Here is a 20,204-nt window from a genome sequence, read left to right on the forward strand (position 1 = left end):
TTGTGGGTAATTTTATAGCAAGAAGTGGAAAAAGGTTCTGAATAATACCAAAATAATACCTAGTGGGATGAAAGTGTGTGTGGAATAATTCTATAGTGTATAATCAAGTTTCGTCATATCCTCTTGATCTTTACAGTATGCTGGCTGAGGTATGACATCCGTGTGTAGCTGGTGGCCGTCCTATCTCCTTTGACCACAGAACATTGGCCCTCATTTTCTGTTAATTTACTGACTATTCTACATATTCGGCGACACCCAGCAGGTGATCTACTACGCATGGCCGGCGTCCGTGTTGGTTTGTCTTGTACTTAATGTTGATTCATTGATTTATTAATGTCACGTTCATTATAAGGATCGGACCAAGGCGCAGCGTGGTATGCATATATTCGTATTTATTTAAAGAATGAACATTGAACAAACTAAAACGTGAAGCTATACAAACGAGTGCTGACAGGCAACGAGACATAGACAAGATCCCACAAACACAAAAAAGGCAAATGGCTACCTAAATATGATCCCCAATCAGAGGCAACGATAAACAGCTGCCTCTGATTGGGAACCATATCAGGCCACCGTAGACATACAAATGACCTAGACCTACAAAACCCCTAGACATGCAAAAACCCTAGACAATACAAAAACTTGCATACCCACCCTAGTCACACCCTGACCTAACCAAAATATAAAGAAAACAGAGATAACTAAGGTGAAGGTGTGACGTACTGGCCTGTGGAGGCGCACTGGAGGTCTGATGCGTGGTGCCAGCACTGTTGGTACCGGGCTGATGACACGCACCTCAGGGCGAGTGTGAGGAGAAGGCACAGGACTTACTGGACTGTGGAGACGCACTGGAGGTCTGATGCTTGGGACCGGTACAGGTGGCACCGGGCTGATGACACGCACCTCAGGGCGAGTGGGGGAGCAGGCACAGGACGTACTGGACTGTGGAGGTGCACTGGAGATCTGGAGCGTAGAGCTGGCACAATGTGTCCTGGTTGGATGCTCACCCGAGCCCGGCAAGTGCGGGGCGCTAGCACAGGACGCACTGGGCTATGCAGACGCACCGGAGACACAGTACGCAGAGCCGGCGCAGGATATCCTGGTCCAAGGAGGTGTTCTGGAGACCAGGAGCGCTGAGCCAGCACCATCCGTTCTGGCTGGATGCCCATTCTAGCCTGGGAAATGCGAGGAGCTGGAATAGAGCACACCGGGCTATGAATGTGAACTGGAGACACCATGCTTATCACTGCGTAACACGGTGTCTGACCAGTCACACGCTCCCCACGGTAAGCACAAGTAATTGGCTCAGGTCTCCAACCTGACTCAGCCAATCTCCCCGTGTGCCTCCCCCAAAAATGTTTATGGGGCTGCCTCTCATGCTTGTCTCGTTGGTACAACTCCTCGTAATATCGCCGTTCCGCTTTCACTGCCTTTATCTCCTCCTTGGGACGGCGATACTCCCCAGCCTGCGTCCAGGGTCCTGCTCCATCCAGAATCTTCTCCTAGGTCCATTCCTCCTGAACACGCTGCTTGGTCCATTTTTGGTGGGATTTTTGGTGGGATCACGTTCGTTATAAGGATCGGACCAAGGCGCAGCGTGGTATTCATCCATTCTTATTTATTTAAAGAATGAACACTGAACAAACTAACAAAATAACAAAACGAACCGTGAAGCTTTTCAAACGAGTGCTGACAGGCAACTACACAGACAAGATCCCACAAACACCAAGGGAAATGGCTACCTAAATATGATCCCCAATCAGAGACAACGATAAACAGCTGCCTCTGTTTGGGTACCATATCAGGCCACCATAGACATACAAATCACCTAGACCTACAAAAACCCTTAACATACAAAAAACCCTAGACAATACAAAACTAGCGTACCCACCCTAGTCACACCCTGACTTAACCAAAATATAAAGAAAACAGAGATATCTCAGGTCCGGGCGTGACAAATAAGCATTTTGCCCTCTAAATAATGAATATCTGCTTTAACCCTCTAATAACCAGTAATAATAATTTATTAACCAAACATCTGTTAACACAGCACTTATGCTAATTTGATGGAGGAAATAAGTCATCATTTAAACACATGCCTTTAAATGCATCAAATCAGTTGTACTGTAGCGAATCTCTTTTTTACAAATCAGTCCTTGTATCTGCATTTTGAAGTTGTGGATGTCCATTTCTTAAGCCTTTTAAGACTATTTTCTCCTTCAATTACATTGGTCGTTTTTTTTTATTTTTACGATCACGCACAAGATAGATGGATAGACAGCCAGACAAAGAAGTGTGGGTTTGATGGATGGTCATTCACAGCTCTTCCGCTTGTTTGTCCATCCCTTGCTGTATTTAAAAATGACCCTTCAAACAAGACCAACGGAGAAAGCCAAAGTGTTTCACTGAGCAGAGGGAGGACATGGTTCCTTGAGTAATCTGTTACCATTGCTTTTACAAGGGTCTTTCTTGACACCAGACACCCTTCAAACATCAATATCAAATGTCTGCTATTCCCCTTGGGTGAGTTCAGCTGATGACTTTCCATCCCTGTATGAAGCCTTACTGGCAGGCATGGAGGCGTTATGGGAATCCACTGACATTGATTTCTTTATCCCTATACACACACATAGATGGACGCAATGGATCCAATCCTGATCTGTGGTAGATGCTTAATTTACATTGAGAGTGGGTAAGAGAGCAGCGCTGTACAGGCTGCAGGCCCAACACTAAGTAGTTTGTCTGTCTTCAGGCGTATTCATTCAATCTTTAAAATGATCTTGAAACACATTTTATGGAAGAGTAAGGCCACTGGAAATGGGAGATTGCACACTTTCTCAGACTAAAGGAATGTGTTTTGGCCATTTTCTAGGTGGCTGAGAGGACCCAAATTAGTCATCGTGTCAGCAACGAATAGTATTTTGACTTTGCTTTTCAGTCTATTGTGAGTAGCAATATGATTATTGTCAAGGGAGGGGGAGGGAGAGGGTGAACAGTGTGAGGTCTCTTTCATATCAAGACGCCTGCTCATTTCTGTTACAGTAGCTGTCATTCACTTGTAGTCAGTCACACATGCTAAAAATGCGATATGAACCCTCAAGGCTCCAGGGAGAGGAATGTATGCTATGTTGAGCCTGTGTTCCCCGATTAATTCTGTTCCGTCATCTAGCATCTCTCTCTCTCTCTCGCTATCTCTCTCTATGACCTTGTGATTTACTGAAGAAGTAATCAAATGGTTTGTTATCAAAATAAAGGGCCATATGATGGATGACATTTCCCCGTTCATGTCCCTCAAATCTATTAAATCCATATCTGATTATCACATAGATCCCTGCATTCCACTGTGGTGATGAAATTGCAGATATGTAAAGTATGTGTGAGATCATCTCTCCACATGCCACACAAATTTTTTCTGCATCCCAAATTCCACCCATTCCCTATATAGTGCCCTTTTTTGACTATGGCTGTAGTCAAAAGTAGTTTGCTGTATAGGAAATAGGGTGCCATTTGGGACACAGACTTTGACCAGCCTCTGTGTCGATATTGCAGGGATTTTGTGTACTCCCATTTCCTAAGGTATTTATGTAACTTTAGAAGTCTGAATTCACGGGACGTGGACAAAGTCAGAGGCTAACTGCTTACAAATGGATTTGTCGATGACAAAATACAGGCACCCTTATGGAACATTTTTGTTTTGAATGTTCATTCTGCTAAGACTATTTTTTTTATGCCCTGTATGGGATTCGCTAGCAACTCCATTGCTAATCGAAAATGTTCTACCCTAATATTCAGTTTACAATGGATTTGACAGAAAATTGCACAGCCATTTACCTTAAGGGAACTACCCAACGATAAGGAGAAAAAAACTGCTAAAAGAATGGCTGCTTGTATGCCATGCCTCACTGCTTATGTGTGTACTACTCAAATCCGACTTTAAATTGAATTCATTTTGATCATCCTCTTTGGTGTTGATACAACAGTGGACCCTTTTTACTCATAAGTAATCCCCCCTCTTTTGACCCAGGCAATGGCAATGATCAGTTTGACCTCCAACTCATCTTCCCTAAGAGCAGAATGACATCAGCACTAGCTCCGAGAGGTTTGGTTGTGTGTGTCAAATGTGTCATTGCTCCACACCACCATCTCTTATGACCGACAAGGCCCAAATCCCCATGATTCGTATGAGAAAGAGACAGAGATATCAGGGACGTAGTTCGGGTTGCCTTGTAAGGATCCGACGGTGATTGGGTAATTTGCCCCTACCATCAGTACTATTAGCCAACGTACAATCCTTGGACAATTAAATAGACAAACAATGATCACGAATATCCTACCAACGGGACATTAAAAACTGTGATATCTTATGTTTCACCAAGTCGTGGCTGAACGACGACATGAATAACATACAGCTGGTGGGGTTCACACTGCATCGGCAAAATAGAACAGCCGCCTTCTGTAAGACAAGGGGTGCGGTCTGTGTATATTTGTAAACAACAGCTGGTCCACAAAATCTAATAGTAAGGAAATCTCTAGGTATTGCTCACATTATTTACCAGGAGAGTTTTCATCTATATACTTCGTAGCTGTGTATTTACCACCACAAACCGATGCTGGCACTAAGACCGCACTCAATGAGCTGTATACAGCCATAAGCAAACAGGAAAACGCTCATCCAGAGGCGGCGCTTCTAGTGGCCGGGGACTTTGATGCAGGGAAACTTAAATCCATTTGACCTAATTTCTACCAGCATGTTAAATGTGCAACCAGAGGGGGAAAAAACGTAACTCCACACACAGAGACGCGTACAAAGCTCTCCCTCACCCTCCATTTGGCAAATCTGACCATAATACTATACTCCTGATTCCTGCTTACCAGCAAAAACGAAAGCAGGACGCACCAGTGACTTGGTCAATAAATAAATGGTCATATGACGCAGATGCTAAGGTACAGAACTTTTTTGCAAGCACAGACTGTAATATGTTCCGGGATTCTTCCAATGGCTTTGAGGAGTGCACCACATCAGTCAATGGCATAATGAATAAGTTGCATCGATGACGTCGTCCCCACAGTGACTGTACGTTCATACTCCAACCAGAAGCTATGGATTACAGGCAACATCCACAATGAGCTAAATGGTAGACCTGACGCTTTCAAGGAGCGATACTCTAACCCGGAAGCTAATAAGAAATCCTGATATGCCTTCCTACGAACCATCAAACAGACAAAGAGTAAATACAGGACTAAGATTGAATCGTACAACACCGGCTTCGATGCTCGTCGGATGTGGTAGGGCTTGCAAACCATTACAATCTACAAAGGGAAGTATAGCCGTGAGCTGTCCAGTGACACGAGACTGCCAGACGAGCTAAATTATTTCTATGCTTTCTTCGAGGCAATGAACACTGAAGCATGCATGAGAGCATCAGCTGTTCTGGACGACTGTGTGATCACGCTCTTCGTAGCCGATGTGAGTAAGACCTTTAAACAGGTCAACATTCACAAGGCCGCAGGGCCAGATGGATTACCAGGAAGTATACCTCGAGCATGCGCTGACCAAATGGCAAATGTCTTCACTGACATTTTCAACCTGTCTCTGACTGAGTCTGTAATACCGACATGTTTCAAGCAGACCACCATAGTCCCTGTGCCCAAAAACACTTAGGCAACCTGCCTAAATGACTACCGACCTGTAGCATTCAAGTCTGTAGCCATCAAGTGCTTTGAACGGTTGGTCATGGCCCACATCAACACCATTGTCCCAGAAACCTTAGACCCACTCCAATTTGCATACCGCCCAAAAATATCCACAGATGATATAATCTATATTGCACTCTACACTGCCCTTTCCCACCTGGACAAAATGAACACCTATGTGAGAATGCTATCAATTGGCTACAGCTCAGCGTTCAACGCCATAGTGCCCTCAAAGCTCATCACTAAGTTAAGGACTCTGGGACCAAACACCTCCCTCTGCAACTGGATCCTGGACTTCCTGACGGGCCACCCCCAGGTGGCAAGGGTAACAACACGTCTGCCACGCTGATCCTCAACACGGGGGCCCATCAGGGGTGCGTGCTCAGTCCCCTCCTGTATTCCCTGTTCAGTCATGACTGCATGGCCAGGCACCACTTCAACACCTTCATTAAGTTTGCCGTTTGACACAACAGCGTTAGGTCTGATCACAGACAACGATGAGACAGCCTATAGGGAGGAGGTCAGAGACCTGGCTGTGTGGTGCTAACAACCTATCTCTCAAAGTTATGAAGACAAAGGAGATGATTGTGGACTACAGGAAAAGGAGGACAGAGCACACCTCCATTCTCATTGACGGGGCTGTAGTGGAGCAGGTTGAGAGCTTCAAGTTCCTTGATGTCCACATCACCAACAAACTAACAACACACAAAGACAGTCGTGATGAGAGCACGACAAAGACTATTCCCCCTCAGGAGTCTGAAAAGATTTGGCATAGGTCCTCAGATCCTCAAAAAGTTCTACAGCTGCACCATCGAGAGCATCCTGACTGGTTGCATCACTGCCTGGTATGGCAACTGCTCGGCCTCTGACCGCATGGCACTACAGAGGGTAGTGCGTATGGGCCTTGTACATCACTGGGGCCAAACTCCCTACCTCTATGTCTGGCTAGACTGTAAACCCTCCTTCCAGACTCATATTAAACATCTCCAATCCAAAATCAATTCTAGAATCGGCTTTCTATTTTGCAACAAAGCCTCCTTCACTCACGCCGCCAAACTTACCCTCGTAAAACTGACTATCCTACCGATCCTCGACTTTGGCGATGTCATCTACAAAATAGCTTCCAACACTCTACTCAGCAAACTGGATGCGGTCTATCACAGTGCCATCCGTTTTGTTACCAAATCACCTTATACCACCCACCACTGTGACCTGTATGTTCTAGTCGGCTGGCCCTCGCTACGTATTCGTCGCCAGACCCACTGGCTCCAGGTCATCTATAAGTCTATGCTAGGTAAAGCTCCACCTTATCGCAGTTCCCTGGTCACGATAACAACACCCACCCGTAGCACACGTTCCAGCAGGTATATCTCACTTATCATCCCCAAAGCCAACACCTCATTTGGCCGCCTTTCCTTCCAGTTCTCTGCTGCCAGTGACTGGAACGAATTGCAAAAATCGCTGAAGTTGGAAACTTTTATTCCCCCCAACTTTAAACATCAACTATCTGAGCAGCTAACCGATCGCTGCAGCTGTACATAGTCCATCTGTAAATAGCCCACCCAATCTACCTACCTCATCCCCATACTGTTTTTATTTTATTTACTTTTCTGCTCTTTTGCACACCAGTATCTCTACTTGCACATCATCATCTGCTCATTTATCACTCCAGTGTTAATCTGCTAAATTGTAATTATTCGCTCCTATGGCCTATTTATTGCCTCCCTCCTCATGCCTTTTGCACACACTGTATATATTCTTTCTTTTTTTCTACTGTGTCATTGACTTGTTTATTGTGCTATTGGCTTGTTTATTGTTTACTCCATGTGTAACTCTGTGTTGTTGTCTGTGTCACACTGCTTTGCTTTACCTTGGCCAGGTCGCAGTTGCAAATGAGAACTTGTTCTCAACTAGCTTACCTGGTTAAATAAAGGTGAAAAAAATAAAATAATAAACAATACCAGGCAGTGTCACAGAAAGGCCCTAAAAATTGTCAAAGACCCTAGTCATATACTGTTCTCTCTGCTACCGCACGGCAAGTGGTACTTCAGCGCCAAGTCTAGGTCCAAGAGACTTCTTAACAGCTTCTAATACCAAGCTATAAGACTCCGGAACAGCTAATTAAATGGCTACCCAAACTATTTTCATTGTCCCCCCCTCCCTCTTTATGCTACTGTTCATTATCTATGCATAGCCACTTTAACTCTACCTACGTGTACATATTACCTCAATTACCTTGACTAACCTGTGCCCCCGCACATTGGCTCTGTACCAGTACCACTGTATATATAGCCTCGCTACTGATTTTTTACTGCTGCTCTTTAATTCTTTTTTATTTTATTTTTTATTTTATGCTTATCTATTTTTTTTACGTAACACTTATTTTTCTTAAAACTGGATTTTTTGGTTAAGGGCTTGTAAGTAAGCATTTCACTGTAAGGTCCTACACCTGTTGTGTTAAGCGCATGTGACAAATACAATTAGATTTGATTTCGTTGACAGTTAGCGCTGTAACTGCATGAGCCCTTCCAACCTGCGTACTGTATACTAGGCGAGTCTCTCAACTGACAGTAGTAGTCTACTCAGATGTGGCAACATTCATACCAGTATATGGGGTTGCCGCTGCAACAACATATAAAGAGCGTTCACATATTTACCGTACTAATCCTCTCAGAACAGTCTGACTTGAACAGTAAAAAATAGTAACCTTGTTAGCAGAATGTTAGGCTCCTTTGGGGTTTTGCCTGACCACAGACTTACCCTGGATGTTTTGGGAGCTTCATACTGTAGGCCTCTTGGGGAAGATCCTGGTGTCTCCTGGTCCCAATTTGGCAGCTCCAAAGTCTGCATGTCAAACATCTGTGAGGATGGCACCCAGTCATGCTGCCAGTAGCTGAGCATATATCTGGATCTTGCTGGATTGGATGGCTACTCCACCACTCTTTGATGTGTTGAGCATAGAGTTGGATAGAGGGCCCACCTGGCTTAACCCAGTAGAAGTCCCACCCAGCTGTTTACTTCAGAATGGTGAAAGTCATCAATGGCGCTGGCCATGCTAAAACAGGGACCCAATCCCAAATGGATCCCTACACCCTTCGCCCTATAATCCGAGAGGATTTCACCGTTGTAATCAATGCGATAATAGCTCCACCTTGTCATCTGATAGGCTAGGTTAAAGTTTCACCATTGCTTATACCAATCAAATCTTCTAATATCTCCACAAGTGCAGAGGGCGTAGGGTCTAGAGGTCAATTTGGGATTGGACCAAGGTCTAATGTCTACAGTCTAATGGCTGTGATAGATCTGAGGATGCTCACAACATTGTAGTTACTCCACAATACTAATTTAAATGACAGAGTGAAAAGAAGAAAGCCTGTGCAGAATAAAAATATTTCAAATCATGCATCCTGTATATAATAAGGCACTAAAGTAATACTGCCAAAATTGTGGCAAAGAAATGACCTTTTTGTCTTGAAAGCGTTAGGTTTGGGGCAAATCCAACACAACACATCACAGAGCACCTTCTTCATATTTCAAGCATGCATCATGTTATTGGCAAGGACTAGGGAGTTATTTAGGATAAAAATAAACAGAATAGAGCTAAGCAAAGGAATCCTAGATGAACACTTTGTATGCTTTCCAAAAGACACTGGAAGACAAATTCACATTTCAGCAGGACAATAACCTAAAACACAATGCCAAATATAAACTGTTGTTGCTTAACAAGACAACATTGAATGTTCTTGATTGGCCGAGTTACAGTTTGGACTTAAATCGTGTTCAAAATCTATGCCAAGACATGAAAATGGCTGTCTAGCAATGATCAACAATCAACTTGACAGAGCTTGAAGAATTTCAAAAAGAATAATGTGCAAGTTATTGTTCAATCCAGATTTGCAAAGCTCTTAGATACTTACCCCAAAATAGCCTCAGCTGTAGTCGCTGCCAAAGGGAATTCTAACATGTATTCATATTAGATACAGTGGGGCAAAAAAGTATTTAGTCAGCCACCAATTGTGCAAGTTCTTCCACTTAAAAATATGAGAGAGGCCTGTAATTTTCATCATAGGTACACTTCAACTATGACAGACAAAATGAGGGAAAAAAATCCAGAAAATCACATTGTAGGATTTTTTATGAATTTATTTGCATATTATGGTGGAAAATAAGTATTTGGTCACCTACAAACAAGCAATATTTCTGGCTCTCACAGACCTGTAACTTCTTCTTTAAGAGGCTCCTCTGTCCTCCACTCGTTACCTGTATTAATGACACCTGTTTGAACTTGTTATCAGTATAAAAGACACCTGTCCACAACCTCAAACAGTCACACTCCAAACTCCACTATGGTCAAGACCAAAGAGCTGTCAAAGGACACCAGAAACAAAATTGTAGACCTGCACCAGGCTGGGAAGACTGAATCTGCAATAGGTAAGCAGCTTGGTTTGAAGAAATCAACTGTGGGAGAAATTATTAGGAAATGGAAGACATACAAGACCACTGATAATCTCCCTCGATCTGGGGCTCCATGCAAGATCCCAGAACCACACGGGGGGACCTAGTGAATGGCCTGCAGAGAGCTGGGACCAAAGTAACAAAGCCTACCATCAGTAACACACTACGCCGCGAGGGACTCAAATCCTGCAGTGCCAGACGTGTCCCCCTTCTTAAGCCAGCACATGTCCAGGGCCGTCTGAAGTTTGCTAGAGAGCATGTGGATGATCCAGAAGAAGATTGGGAGAATGTCATATGGTCAGATGAAACCAAAATATAACTTTTTGGTAAAAACTCAACTCATCGTGTTTGGAGGACAAAGAATGCTGAGTTGCATCCAAAGAACACCATACCTACTGTGAAGCATGGGGGTGGAAACATCATGCTTTGGGGCTGTTTTTCTGCAAAGGGACCAGGACGACTGATCCGTGTGAAGGAAAGAATGAATGGGGCCATGTATCGTGAGATTTTGAGTGAAAACCTCCTTCCATCAGTAAGGGCATTGAAGATGAAACGTGGCTGGGTATTTCAGCATGACAATGATCCCAAACACACCGCCCGGGCAACGAAGGAGTGGCTTCGTAAGAAGCACTTCAAGGTCCTGGAGTGGCCTAGCCAGTGTCCAGATCTCAACCCCATAGAAAATCTTTGGAGGGAGTTGAAAGTCAGTGTTGCCCAGCAACAGCCCCAAAACATCACTGCTCTAGAGGAGATCTGCATGGAGGAATGGGCCAAAATACCAGCAACAGTGTGTGAAAACCTTGTGAAGACTTAAAGAAAATGTTTGACCTCTGTCATTGCCAACAAAGGGTATATAACAAAGTATTGAGATAAACTTTTGTTATTGACCAAATACTTATTTTCCACCATAGTTTGCAAATAAATTCATTAAAAATCCTACAATGTGATTTCCTGGATTATTTTTCTAATTTTGTCTGTCATTGTACCTATGATGAAAATTACAGGCCTCTCTCGTCTTTTTAAGTGGGAGAACTTGCACAATTGGTGGATGACTAAATACTTTTTTGCCCCACTGTATATTGAATAATTTTTCTTCCTCTTTGAAAAGATAGAGTATTGTGTGTAGATTGTTGACAAAAGAAAAATAATGAAGTCCATTTTAACCCCACTTTGTAACAACAAAATGTGTAAAGTTGAGGGGTGTGAATTCTTCCTGAAGGCACTGTATGTTGCACCTATTGCAGCACCTTGTGAATACAGTTAGGGTTGCATGTCTCTTTAGCGATCACATCATGGTGCTAAGGGGATCTATACGTATTCTATGTCTAACATATTTAATAACCTTTGTAATAAATGTGTACTAATGCTGGGTGAGGAAATCTGCCCAAATTACCATAATCTGTACATAACATGTAGAATGAATGTGTTCCATCAAGGTCTAAACTCTAAAATGCCCATTGACTGATGACCAGAGAAAGGCCTGTACTAAACCCTTGGAACACCATATATTGTACACGGATGATTTACATGGCAATGTAGTCGTTGCTGTTCTTCCAATATAGAATTGTCAATCTTCGGCATTTGGCTTTGCCTCAATAGATATTGTTCCCCCAGACATTCCCAGAGGTGTCTCACACCGGATTAATAGCAAATAAAAAGTTTGCCAGGCAAAAGGGGGCACCCGGGTACGCCGGTGGTAGGAGTAGTTTGGAGCGATAGAGGAGTCTGGAGGACAGAGAGCAAGGGAGGTGGAAGATTGAGAGCTGGAGAAGTGAAGGTCTATGTTAATGAGAGGTGCCTTAATTCAAATAGAAAATCTAAACAGCAGCAGAAAAATAGTCGACAGTTAGACAAATGCCTCAGGCAGGGTTTTAGCTGCATACTCTGCCCAGGGCAGATTTATCCTCTTTCCTCCAGGCTCTATTAGCTATTATCAAACCAAATCACAAATAAGAACAGAGAGCAAATCGACCCAAAAGGAAATAGCCTGGTACATTGATAAACGTGGATTATATAAGTCTAGTGAGGGACCCTTGTGACCTATGATAACATTCAATCAGCACTGCCGTAGTAGTAACGTTAATCTGCCTTGCTCTTTTCATCAGTGCTATGATGCTGACCATCCAAGTGTAAAAAAAGAGCGAAAGATTGTATCGAGGGGTCCATTTGCGTTCACCACCTCTACAAGAAAGGGCACATAAGTCAACTGTCACAAATGGTTAGTGTAGTCTAGACACGTGTATGATGCACAATCCAGTAAACTAATTTGAATACAGATCTGAAAATATGACATGACTACAGCAGTACATACAAATGAACAATGTATCTAATGTTCCGCAATGCTACATTTATAGAAGCCTTTGGGTGTTTAAGAAATTGGAAGATTTAATCATTTGATTTATAGAGGAAATTATGGGGGCATCGTTTCTGTGCCCAATCGGTTGTTTCAGTCCTCCAAAACATTTAACCAAGCTTTACAAGCAAGTGAGGACTCATTTCCATTACTGACAAAGACTGCTTAGAGAACAGTGTGCCACTGGTGATAGAAATTAATTGATCTCCGTTATATTACTGGTATCTAATCACATTTCCAAAAAGGCTCATTTATGTGTCTGTGTAGGCTGCTTGATGTTGGCACACTGTCAACACTGTCAAGGTAGATTTCCCCCCCTTCTGTCTGAGCTGTTTGGTCATTCCAAAATACCACCCTGTTGCCTTCATAAGGCACTCCTTTTTGTATGGGCCGTGGTCAAAAGTAGTGCATTTGGGAAAGAGACTCTGTCGAGTACACATGTGCTGCTTCATTAGCCTGCTTATAATCCAACATGAGGATAGGAAGGAGGGCTACAGCCTCCTAGTTTCTGGAGATGAACAATGTGTGTATTTTCTAGGGAGTATAGCGCCCATGTTTTTCTTTATTCCTATTTTTGGGTTGAGTGAAGATGAGAAACAGAATAAAAGTCCCAGAATATGGTGACAGAGTGATTGATCTATCAGCATAGGGATGCTTCATTTCTGTAGCTAAGACAAAGTACTCTTTATGCTGAACTACCTTGCTCATTTTTGACATTTCTTGGTATCCACTTTGGCGTTCACATTCCTTTCAGCACGTGTTCTCTATATTTCTTCAAATAAAATGTAACTGAAGGTGTGCAAATACTGATGGTTCTTCGTGTACTGTGTCATACATTCAACAGTGAATAGAGACTCAATAGTTTAAGGATAATTTCACCCCTGTTGCGTGTGTCCGTTAACTATATAATTTACTACATATCTCCAATTAAAGGGATGAGATAAATCCTTTAGTTTTTTGCCGTAGTCCGCTCTATTTGCCATGCAAACAAGTCCTCGATGACACGTCTTGCTTACTGTGCTGTATGCTAGAGGGATAGGCCACCAGTAAAGTGATGCTTCCAGTCAGTTGTTTAATGAAGTTAGGAATTGATATACAATAAATGTAATGCGTCTGAACGTGTGCCAAAGTGGTGCCCTATACGCCGAGTTGAGTGGCTTACCCATGAGACAGGAGCAAATGGTGCAGAACCTCGCATGCCTCACATTCTTATCCACACTGTTTAGACGATACGCTTCAATGTCTACTCCGTTTACCCAAACCACGTTGTCGTTGTCTTTAAACATCTGGAGTGGAGTGTCTGTCAGCGTCCCATTTGGCACCCTGTTCCCTATGTAGCTAACGCACTACTTTTGACCAGAGCGTTATGGGCCCTGTTCAAAAGTAGTGCACTCTATAGGGAATAGGGGGCCATTTGGGGCACCACCTCTGTTCTCTCAATTAGAGCGCTTCCTTCTCATCAGTATGTTAGGATCTTAAATGTATTGACCCATGACAAATCAAATTTGTTTCGTGTTGCCTCTGATAGACTCTAATGGCATACTTCGATTGAAAGATATTTAAGAATTAAATGACTAAACTACCGTCTAGCAGTGAGGGCACCTTGAGCAGTGAGGTAAAATCTCTCCCCTTAGTTCCTGCATTACTCTGGCACCTAGCTACTGTATGTGAAATTCAGGTGTTGGTGAGACTCCTTCATAGATGTCCCTACTCAATCATTCCTGCCTTGCAACTTAACACAAGAGCAACCAACCAACACGTCTCCAAATAGGTTTGCAAAATTCTGGTAACTTTCTCAATATTCTCAGATTATCCAGAAATCCTGGTCAGAGGATTCAGAATTTCCTGTTTAATTCCCTCCTGATTCTGGGAATCTTCAGTGGGGGATTTCTAGAAAACCTGGGCATTTGGGGAAAGTTACCAGAGTTTTCCAACCCTACTTGCAACTTAACACGAGGAACCAACCAAGAGACAAGATTAGTTAGCTCATGTAGATATTCCATCAATGTATGCTACTGTGTGATCACTAGCACTCTGCCTGGGGGCTGTAATGAAGCCATTAAACCAGGGAACGTTCTCTTACCTTTAAACCTGAATGAGCCACCCTTAATGGGACTCAACTGCCAATCTGCCATGCAGCGTGTTCCACCACCATCGGAAATTAATTATAATCTTCCTCCTCATCCATACACGAAGAGCCCCGGCCGCTGACACACGGCCACATGCTAAGAAATGGATGTCCTCAGGAGAAGCGCTCAAGTGATTCTTGTGGGTTATTTAAAAGGAAAACACCCGGGAACTGTCAGATGACTGCCGTAAAGAGGATGTTTTAGGGTATACCACACAAGGGCTCAGGAGTTACATGTGGCAAGCGGTGAGCCTCTTAATGTATTTCAAATGGAGAGACCAGGGGAGAAACAAGACAATTTGAGGAGAAAATACTGCCAAAAGACTGTTAATGGACTGACATTAAGCTCAATTAAGTTGGGTGCTAGCCGCTAGAACAAGAGAGATTTATGCAAATTAGAGTAGTTGGGCATCTTTCCAAAGCAAAGTTACTGCTAAGGACTCTGGTTGCATTTTAATGTGTATAGCATGTAACTATCCAGATGTTCGTACCAGTGTTGGCGTTCTACATTTTTTTTTAATAATTTTTGTTTCTAACCTTTGTTGTGAATGTAGCTATCTATTACATTCATTTAAAGTTTATCACTGGTCCACAACACGATTTATTGTAAAGGTGTATATTGTTGTAGATACATGTGAGGGATTATTTTAGAATAAACTGTTAGTGTGACTATGGTACAGGATGTTTGGTTTTTCAGAGACGATACCATGATCCTCCTTGGAATTGATAGTCAGCCCTGTTACCTTTGCTAAATTTGGTGCAAGATGTAACAAGGGGGAAACGCTCCATCAATCACACAGGCTATTGGAGAGACGAGAGAGAGGCTAAAGCTGAGAAATGAATCAGTGGAGGCTCTGTCAACAAACATTTCCAGGCTGAGACGATGGAGAAACTTCCCCTGCTCTCTGTGGACATAATTTGCCAATACCCCAGCGATATCATACGTTTTAGAGCAGAACTCAGGACTATCCCTGTAAGTGTGTTTTTTCTTTCTTTAATTCCTCTTCCTCTGTAAATCGAGTGGAGCGGTGGAGGCTTAAGTATGTCAATAAAGCAGGCTAAATCAATGATGGGGTGCAGCTTACCTCCTCTGCTGCTCTGTGCCCGCCTTCCACAGATTAAACCAACGCACACAAATAGCACGTCAGTCAAAGAGGGCGGGTTGCACACTATTGTCCTCTTCGTACACCATTGGCTTAACCACGACTACACAGTAAGGGCTTTAAATAATTTGATGACTTATTTTTCTTCCTACATACTAGGCTACATATTCTATATGTACCCATTTCTTGAAGGATCACAGAGTAGATTTTTTGGGGGGGACGATTATTAGTATTCCTTGTTATTTTTTTCTAAGTTCTAAGTTTATAAAACACCTGTACCTGTATTCTTCCACTCAACATAAATTTAAAAAGACAGTAAGAAATACTTTAAGTGATGATGAATTCAGTATAAACAGGAAAAGAAAACAAAAAAAAGTGGGCCTCCACCTCCAACATCCCCTCCCAAACCAGCCAACATGTCCCTATCCAATTGCCTGCCAGTGCTGTTGCCTGATTGATTGAGCGATTCAAAGAGCTAAGCAATTAATGTTTGCATTCATGCAATTCAAAATTAATTTTGAAACTTTGCCCCAGAAGCATTTAACTGCAGGGCACTCCCACATTATATAGGGGAATGGGCCTACCTGATTTAGGGGACAGCATAACCATATACAGGGTGTGTACTGTACTGTACATGCCTGTGTTTTAGTAAACATCCCAGTTTGGTAAACAGTGGCTTAAAGGGGAAATATGGGATTCAAACAACACCAAAACCACTCTTAATGACTGTTGTGTATGGTGTACAACAGCCAGCTGCAGAGCCATATGACAGTGTAAAGGTTTGGTTTGTGTGTAACTATCTGAGATCAGAGCACACTCTGTGGTCTGTAAATTAGTACTTGTGTGTTGTCTGATGTTCAACCCTAATTTAGTCATCACACCACTCATTGTAAAGTTTGTGCTTAGGGTTGCAAAATTCTGGAATTCCCAGGTTTTTCCAGAAATCCCTTGTTGAAGGATATTCTGGATTTCCTGCTTATTCCTTCCTTTTCCAACCAGAATTTCTGAAAAACCTTGGCATTTTGAGAAAATGACTGGAATTGTGAAACCCTACGTGTGCTGATATTGAAGTTAAAACAGACTTGTTACAGAAACATCCTGGATTTGGCACCATTGTTATTTTACTGTCAACCCCACTGTCTCATCTGCTGATTTTGTTTGTCATGTGATTTCCTCATCTTTCATTCTAATGCTCCACAAGGTTCACGGTGTCAAGTCAAAATAATATAATCGTGTCACTTTGGCTTGTACTGTAGCGAGATGAGGCCCATAAACAAAGGAATTCTATGTTTCTCTAAAAGGCTGCTGACAAGCTTTCAACAGATATTCTACCTCAATTTGAAATGCTTCTGTCTTTTATCTTCTCTTATCAACATAGATAAGAAAGGGAACACTTAACTTTGTGTGATCAGTTTGTGGAATCCTTAATGGATCGTTAGTGGGTGTTTGCTCTGTAAATTTGAAGAGCAAACTACATTTTTATCATAGTCTGTAAGTATGTAAAGTATATAGGTATACATTTTTAATAAGTTATATTTTGTATGTTTCTATGGTATAATAAAGATCAAGACTGTTGGTATATCACTCTCCCTTCAACACACATCTCCTAGGTTTATTTAAATCAAATCAGATTTTATTAATCACATGTGCCGAATAGAACAAGTGTAGACCTTACAGTGAAATGCTTACTTACAAGCCCCTAACCAACAATGCAGTTTAAAAAATACGAATAAGAATAAGAAATAAAAGAGTCAAATTAATTAAAGAGCAGCAGTAAAATAACAATAGTGGGACTATATACAGGGGGCACCGGTACAGAGTCAATGTGCGGGGCACCGGTTAGTCGAGGTAATTGAGGTAATATGTACATGTAGGTAGAGTTATTAAAATGCATTGAAAATATTCTGGGTAGCCATTACAGACAGAGAATGTAGACCACGGCAACCATCTTCATTTTCCGGTCCATACCTCCAACTTCATTGCTACACCATACAGGTACTGTATGAGTCTGTTACAGCAGAGATGGATATTGTCATGTTTATTATGACATTTCTGATATTAATATATTCTCCCATAGGTCTATACAAGATATGGAAAATGCTACACTTTCAATGGGAACAAGTCGACGTCCAGGAAAACCAAGCAAGGTGGAATGGGAAATGGGCTGGAGATAATGTTGGATATTCAACAGGACGAGTATCTCCCCATCTGGAAAGAGACAAGTAAGTCATAAACCTTACATGTTGTTACGGGATCTGTTTCTGTTGTCATAAATCAACAGTATTCTACCCCATCTCTGAATCATGTTTGTATAGGACACTAGTGATGCATTTCTGCAATGTCGTCACTATCCTGAATGCTTTCGTTAAAATTATTATTGTAAGGGATAAATCTGTTGACAGTGCTGTAAGTCATATACACTGAACAAAAATATAAACGCAACATGCAACAATTTTGACGATTTTACTGTGTTACAGTTCATTTAAGGAAATCAGTCAATTGAAATCAATTCATTAGGCCCTAATCTATGGATTTCACATGACTGGGCAGGGGCGCAGCCATGGGTGGGCCTGGCCCACTTGGGAGCCAGGTCCACCCACTGGGGAGCCAGGCCCAGGCAATTAGAATATTTTTTTCCCAACAAAAAGGCCTTATTACAGACAGAAATACTCCTCAGTTTCATCAGCTGTCCAGGTGGTGGCTGGTCTCAGACAAAAAAACGGTCTGCAGTTGTGAGGCCGGTCGGACGTACTGCTAAATTCTCTAAAATGATGTTCGAGGCAGCTTATGGTAGAGAAATTAACGTTAAATTCTCTGGAAACAGCTCTGGTGGACATTTCTGCAGTCAACATGCCAATTGCAAACTCCATCAAAACTTGAGACATCTGTGGCATTGTTGTGTGACAAAACTGCACATTTTAGAGTGGCATTTTATTGCCCCCAGCACAAGGTGCACCTGTGTAATGAGCATGCTGTTTAATCAGCTTCTTGATATGCCACTCCTGTCAAGTGGCTGGATTATCTTGGCAAAGGAGAAATGCTCACTAACATGGATGTAAACAAATGTGTGCACAACATTTTAGAGAAATAAACTTTTTGTGCATATACAACATTTCTGGGTTATTTTATTGCAACTGATGAAACATGGGACTAACACTTTACATGTTGTGTTTATATTTTTGTTCAGTATATGTACAGTGAGGGAAAAAAGTATTTGATCCCCTGCTGATTTTGTACGTTTGCCCACTGACAAAGAAATTATCAGTGTATCATTTTAATGGTAGGTTTATTTGAACAGTGAGAGACCGAATATCAACAAAAAAAATCCAGAAAAACGCATGTCAAAAATGTTATAAATTGATTTGCATTTTAATGTGTGAAATAAGTATTTGACCCCATCTCAATCAAAAAGATTTCTGGCTCCCAGGTGTCTTTTATACAGGTAACGAGCTGAGATTAGGAGCACACTCTTAAAGGGAGTGCTCCTAATCTCAGTTTGTTACCTGTATAAAAGACACCTGTCCACAGAAGCAATCAATCAATCAGATTCCAAACTCTCCACCATGGCCAAGACCAAAGAGCTCTAGAAGGATGTCAGGGACAGGATTGTAGACCTACACAAGGCTGGGATGGGCTACAAGACCATCGCCAAGCAGCTTGATGAGAAGGTGACAACAGTTGGTGCGATTATTCGCAAATGGAAGAAACACAAAAGAACTGTCAATCTCCCTTGGCCTGGGGCTCCATGCAAGATCTCACATCGTGGAGTTGCAATGATCATGAGAATGGTGAGGAATCAGCCCAGAACTACACGGGAGGATCTTGTCAATGATCTCAAAGCAGCTGGGACCATAGTCACCAAGAAAACAATTGGTAACACACTATGCCGTGAAGGACTGAAATCCTGCTCAAGAAAGCACATATACATGCCCGTCTGAAGTTTGCCAATGTACATCTGAATGATTCAGAGGACAACTGTGTGAAAGTGTTGTGGTCAGATGAGACCAAAATGGAGCTCTTTGGCATCAACTGAACTCGCCATGTTTGGAGGAGGAGGAATGGTGCCTATGTCCCCAAGGATACCATCCCCACCGTCAAACATGGAGGTGGAAACATTATGCTTTGGGGGTGTTTTTCTGCTAAGGGGACAGGACACCGCAAAGGGATGATGGACGGGGCCATGTACCATCAAATCTTGGGTGAGAACCTCCTTCCCTCAGCCAGGGCATTGAAAATGGGTCGTGGATGGGTATTCCAGCATGACAATGACCCAAAACACACGGCCAAGGCAACAAAGGAGTGGCTCAAGAAGAAGCAAATTAAGGTCCTGGAGTGGCCCTAGCCAGTCTCCAGACCTTAATCCCATAGAAAATCTGTGGAGGAGTGGGACAAAATCCCTCCTGAGATGTGTGCAAACCTGGTGGCCATCTACAAGAAACGTCTGTGATTGCCAACAAGGGTTTTGTCATCA

General features: G+C 42.5%; 1 protein-coding gene across 2 annotated transcripts in view; it reads left to right on the forward strand.

The window, feature by feature from the left end:
• The window catches only part of LOC112225155 (acid-sensing ion channel 4-A), a 153,142-nt gene that overhangs the window by 122,691 nt on the left and 10,247 nt on the right, over positions 1 to 20,204 (forward strand). For both annotated transcript variants that reach the window (XM_024388835.2, XM_024388834.2), the window contains exon 2: positions 17,811 to 17,955. In XM_024388835.2, the coding sequence (XP_024244603.1) occupies positions 17,811 to 17,955 (145 nt within the window). The remainder of the gene's footprint in view (positions 1 to 17,810; positions 17,956 to 20,204) is intronic.

This window comes from Oncorhynchus tshawytscha, linkage group LG26 (assembly GCF_018296145.1).
Source record: "Oncorhynchus tshawytscha isolate Ot180627B linkage group LG26, Otsh_v2.0, whole genome shotgun sequence".
Lineage (NCBI taxonomy): Eukaryota > Metazoa > Chordata > Actinopteri > Salmoniformes > Salmonidae > Oncorhynchus > Oncorhynchus tshawytscha.